The sequence below is a fragment of the Cariama cristata genome, unplaced genomic scaffold (assembly GCF_000690535.1).
Source record: "Cariama cristata isolate BGI_N322 unplaced genomic scaffold, ASM69053v1 scaffold13499, whole genome shotgun sequence".
NCBI lineage: Eukaryota > Metazoa > Chordata > Aves > Cariamiformes > Cariamidae > Cariama > Cariama cristata.
In genome coordinates, this window is record NW_009636405.1 from 3,037 (window position 1) to 9,087 (window position 6,051).

General features: G+C 42.2%; 1 protein-coding gene across 1 annotated transcript; it reads right to left on the bottom strand.

The window, feature by feature from the left end:
* Positions 1–1,122: 1,122 nt before the first annotated feature.
* CCSAP (centriole, cilia and spindle-associated protein) lies at positions 1,123–3,827 on the bottom strand (the record flags this gene model as incomplete). Its single annotated transcript, XM_009707906.1, has 2 exons — positions 1,123–1,701; positions 3,552–3,827. Coding segments are annotated over 2 exons (450 nt in total), but the record flags the coding sequence as incomplete, so codon positions are not given.
* Between the last annotated feature and the right edge of the window lie 2,224 nt (positions 3,828–6,051).

The window sequence follows — 6,051 nt, forward strand, 5'->3', positions numbered from 1 at the left end:
GAGAGTAATGAAACCTTTTCTGATGTAATGCACTAGGAGGCAGTATGACAGCTGTCTTTGTAACTCTTGCACTAGTAATTCTAGAGCCCTGCTTACTCACTGAGATTGTGGAAGGAAGCTAAGACTAGTGCAGGTTTCTGCTGCAGAAGTGCAAATCTGCTTCCTGTGAGAAGGCGTCCAGTCTGTAAAACAGAAGCTTCAAAACGATTAAACGGAGATAACAACTTATGTAACTAACACGCAACACATCCAAACAAAACTTTGAAGCTCACAACTACAGCAATAATCTGCCTAAAGCTTAGTTATCAAACTGAAAAAAATCAATTTACAGCAGCCTGAGAGAAAAACACACCACTGATATCACAATGACTGTCTTACTATGTAGAAACAGGACCTACAAAGCAAGTGTTCTTTACTAAAGGGTACACCTCTCCTTCTTCCCCTAGCCCTCACCCCCCTATAGTGAAGAGTTCTACACTGATTTTGAGGGGCAAAAAGCTTCTCAGGACTTCATCTACAAGTTTTATCAACATGATTTTCAGGTTTAAAACCTTTAACAATATACTTGTACAATACCACCAAATGGAATACATATTGCACTCTGACCCCTACTGAGCATAACAGATATCCTTCAGTGTTAAAAATAGACTTCACTAGACAGGAGCCAGCCCTCTCCTTCAGTAAATGCATTTACATGATTAAGCACAGTCTAAGTGTGACCACAAGCTTAATACAGTGGTAAAACTTGATACTGGTAGAACAAGCAACTGCTTATTGAGCAGCAGCAGCTATCAGATAATGATTGTCTACATCAGTTATTTGGTACAACAGGCACAGCAACAGCAAAACAATCCTGTAGCTGTTTCTTGCCCTGAAAAATAGTAGTTTACTCTAATGACCTTAGAAACAGGCAATAAAAGTTAGCATCAGCAGATTCACTAATCAAACAAGGTATTTTTAAAGTTTTATATACAGAAAATACTTGGTATTTGCCTGCCTAAAGCATCTACATTTATTAGTGCTGTTTACCAGACTCACTGGCTTTCCTGCTGCCTGTCTTAATATACTTATTTTGGTAGAAGTATTACATCAAATAGTACTATAAATGCAAAGGCACCTCCATCACACCTTTAAAGTCTTTCCCCAACACCACTCCCCATGACTTGGGCTTTTAAGGTAAGGGACAACAGACTGTTTGTGACCAAGATCATAAAAGTGTTTGCTTTGACTCCCTGTATGCTAAGGTTCCCCCCTCCCACCCCCAAAACAAGTCAACTGAAACATTAGAAAAATTCCCAAAAGGGGAATCATTTAAAAGTTTGGGTAGCTATATCTAAAAGCCTCTTCAAATGTTATGGCTCCAACAATACACCCCACTGTGAGGTAGGTAGCCAAGATAAAAATATTGTAACAAACATTTTAACAGCTGGAAACTCCCTATAAAAACCTTGCATAAGTAGTTTGGTTCCTTGCACCAATGTCCTGAAATGCGTAACTTCTTTTGAAGATGCCTAAAGGAATCCCAATTCACCGAGCTCTTGCTGAGTAGCATCTCATATACTCTGTCATCCAAGGGTTATCTGGTGGGGAGGGCTTTATTCGCCAAGCTTTCTCTGCTTCTGCTGATCGTACTCGCCTCTGAGAAAGCTTCCTTTTCTCCACTTGTCTCCTGTTCTTTGCTCGTAGAGCAGATTCATGAATCTAAAAGACCAGAGTTAGTATTACAGCCAGAAGACAGCCCAGGAACCAGCCCCCCCACCACCACCACCCAGGAAAGCTGAGGATCACTTTGTATCCCACTCCCTGTCCTGAAGGACAAATTTCTTCTGAAATTTGTATCACTAACAGCAGAGCAGCACAGAAATTTTAGAAAAAAATGCCTCAAATTCTATTCTGCATTATCTTTCCCACTTCACACTACTTGAGCAATTCCAAAAAATCTTGGATGTTTCTCAATCTAGATATTCTAAAAACCTCAATTCTCCTATTTCTACCATTTTAAATCCTTAAACATCTCTCAATTTGCCAAGCATCCCTTAAAACCTAAGCCATAGTAGTAAGACCAACCCCTAGAACTCCTTACTAGAGACTGAATAACTTAGTTTTGACAACATGCTGCAGGCACACTTACATCCATTTTTACATTAAGTTATATTTTCCCCAAATTTAATCTTAAAGAGCCAGCTTCTATCTCCAGATTTAAAACTGTCTCCCACCTCAATTAGGGGAAAGTAATGCCTTTCAAACATTCAAGAAAAGTGACACAGCCAGGCAGTAAGTAGCCCGTTCCCGCTTAAAGAAACAACCTTAGCAACAAAGCACTACACAACTGGAAGTGTTTCAGAAGTGTCCTGCCCATTCACTCCAAACTCAAGACCTCATCTTAGGGGTTCTGTAACTGTTTCTAGCATAAGAAGTGTTAGAAGTCTTAGAAAGTATCAATATCTCCACTCAAGTCAGGCATCAGCCTGTTAGGCTTCAACATAAAGCACAGTTAAGTGCTTCCACCACTGACTAAAGCATATCAGTCCAGTAACAGTGTCCATGATCAGGAAGGGCAGCTTCTTTCAAGAGCTGCGAGGCCCAAGTTCCTCATTTCCCTCAAAGGGTTAAGCTGTCCGGGAAGGAAAAGACTATGCTTCAAACCCCTTCCAAAACAGCCCATCAGAAGTCGGCTCTATCTTATAGATCACGAACACCACCCACCTTAATCCTCAGGTATCCTGGGTCACAGATTCAGACTCAACATTTGTAGAGTAAGACAAAGACAGGACACTGGCAGGGATACATTAGTGATTATGTTTTACCAGCCTAGGAGAGTTATACAAGAGAAATGGATCTGTTCTAACACTCCAACCTTTGCGTTTCTTGCTAAGCCAGGAAACAGACCCCACTACAGCAGAATCCTGGTCCTGCCTATGACCATATGAATTTTATTTGTGCTATTGCGCTAATATTTACATCAACCCTGCAATCCATCAGCCATCCGATAGACCATTCTGCTGTCAGCAAAAAGTTTCCCTGCTGGCAATCTGCTGAAGAAGGCTGCTAGACAGACATTTTAGCAGCAAAGGATTTGGACCTTCTCAGTGAGGCTCCTATTCCTGGGAAGTGCCCCAGCAAAAGTCACTCTCTCCCAGCACAAGCACTACCCCAGTGTTTATATACCTGCCTGCTGTGGGATGCCTGGTGCTAACTACCTGCTGCTTTCCTCTTGTTTTCATGAAGTTCAGAATGCAGAAATACATTTATAACAGTCAGTTTTGCTGGTAGCGCTGTAACAGCCAGAAACAAGACAGCCAGGTTTTAATCAGAATTTGCAAGTATTAGTCAAACATAGGAAGTTTCAAAAGCAATTATGAGCTATTTGATTTGGACATGTCAAACCTCTTCAGATTTATTGCTAGAATATTTTTTTTCTTTTAGAATTTAGAATCTCCATGCACTCAAATAAATGAATCCCTGAGAAGTGTTACCTAGGTATTAAACATGTGTCTTATCCAGGCACTAAGTCATCACTGCCCTTTAACAAAACAGCAGCTTTTACTTACTTCATTCACTGAAGCAGAAGCACAGACATTGTGAGTTTTCTGGCTTCCAGTATCTGTCTGTCTTTCTCCCCATCCATACAGAGCAAATGGATGTTTATTCTCCTTTGGTGCTTCTGTCTTTTGAGGACTTTTGGCTGATCTTCGATCATTACGACTGGACAAGGCACTTCGACTTGGACGTCGTCCTGTACGGCTGGTTTTGTCTGCTTCCTTGACAGAAGTGTGTTCTACAGTTTTTTCTTGCTCTTCTCTCTGCTGCTTTTCCTGATCTTCTCTTTCTTTCTCTAAAGGAAAAAACCCAACATTATGCTTTAAGCTCCCAATGACAACATATTAATGTCTGATTTGCATCACTTCTCTTAATACATCATTGAAGCTGTGCTTTTTTTAGAAATGGAAGAAGTCATTACTTCCTTAGCAACAGATGTATACCTTGCTTAAATGCTTTTGTTTCTTAGGGACTACAGTATTTCTAAGCCCATCCCTCTGTACATCAGCTTTCACGTACTTAAACATGCCTTTCACTAGTGAGGCTACAGATAACCAATAGCTCCCAGCAGTCTTTTAAAGACAGTTTCCAGTGATCTTCTGTCTTCACGATTTCATCCTTCCATCTTTCAGACAGCAAACAGATGGACTGCTGCATGCCACGTAGATGCTGCCAGCCTGTCAGAGATGAAGTCTGATAAGACTATGTGCAATATTAAATACCTCAAATTTTAAGCTTCCACTGAAAGAAACAAGTGATTCATTTTCAAGCTCCCTGATTATACATACATCTTGATTATGGTTTTCTGTTTATGGAGGAAAAGGGAGCATGAAGCAGACTTACAAAGTGATAGACATCACCGTTGCTATCTGTTCTGTGAAGTATTTTAAAGTACCACACTCCCCAGGGAATGCTCTCCAAGGCTTATTTCCCCCACACATGCTTTTTAAACCTTCCGTAACAAGGGTCCAGCATTTGTCCTCCAGGCATTGGGTACATACAGTAGGGTTTGTGAGGCAGAATTTAAAGTCTGTATCATTGTTAATTTGCAGATGTAGATAAACACTGAAGGCTGAATCAGCATTATGTAAGATGTTAAATAATAAAAACACAGGGAAACAACTGTTCCATAAGATCCAATAGATCTGATAGAGCTGTAGAGGAACTAGTTTTCCTCTGTTTGTGGTGCCTTACAGCTAGCAGCTCTTAACATTTCCTGCATACTACTACTTACATACAAAAACTTGGGTCTTAGACTTCAGATGGAAACCAATATCTGGTATAGCACCGCAGTACTTCAGGAATCTAAAAGAAAGGCTGGCCAGAAAGTCATGCCTTACAATAAGGTTATAAGTTGTTTTGAACAAATCTGTTCTGTAACATCATTAAATATAATCAAGTGAATGCCCATGGATAACAATTACTGACTGGAAAAGAATGGCCAAAGATTTTCCCCACCTTTGAGATCTGTTACAAACTGGTGACGAGGTCTTGAACTACTCTGTTAATACTAAACTAATGTCTTTATCAATGATCTGGACAAGGGGATCAAGTGCACCCTCCATCAGTTTGCAGACAACACCAAGCTGGGTGGGAGTGTTGATCTGCTGGAGGGTAGGAAGGCTTTGCAGAGGGGTCTGCACAGGCTGGATCAATGGGCCAAGGCCAATTGTGTGAGGTTCAACAAGGCCAAGTGCCCGGTCCTGCCCTTGGGTCACAACAACCCCATGCAACGCTACAGGCTTGGGGACGAGTGGCTAGCAGTACAGGCTTGGGGAACAGTGGCTGGAAAGCTGCCTGTCAGAAAAGGACCTGGGGGTGTTGGTCGACAGCCGGCTGAACATGAGCCGGCAGTGTGCCCAGGTGGCCAAGGAGGCCAACAGCATCCCAGCCTGTATCAGCAATGGTGTGGCCAGCAGGACCAGGGCAGGGATCGTCCCCCTGTACTCGGCACTGTGCAGAGCCTCATGCTCTCTTGCTAGCTGTTGGTCTAGCCAGCACATTTTCTCCTCACTGCCAACCAGCCCAGAGGCCCCGGTGCTGGGCCCTGTTCAGCTAGCCTATACACACCTCTGCCATCTCTGCAGGTGCAGCATTCAGCTACAGATAACACTGCAGTACAGCTGAGTATTTGGTTCAGAGCAGCCAGCAGTGTTAAAGTATTTGGAGCTGTATTTGTTAAGAACTCAGTTAAGTGACCCCACAAAACAACCAAGAAAAGTAGTCAAGGTCAAAGGAATGACAGAGTGAGAACAAAAAATTACCAGATGAACTTGACATATCTAAATATCGGGTGCACGTAGTTTCAGTCATTATAGCCAAGGCTGGATAAAAGCAAGCAGCAGTGACCTCAATGTGGTAAAAGACCTGCTTTACATAGCATCCTGCTCTCTAGGACACACAGCTTCACCTTAACAAGGCAGCATGTTCATCACGTCAGGCTGCACAGAGCTATCCCCTTACAAAATATTATCCACACGTTTCTCTACACAGCCCACTCCCAAGAACAGA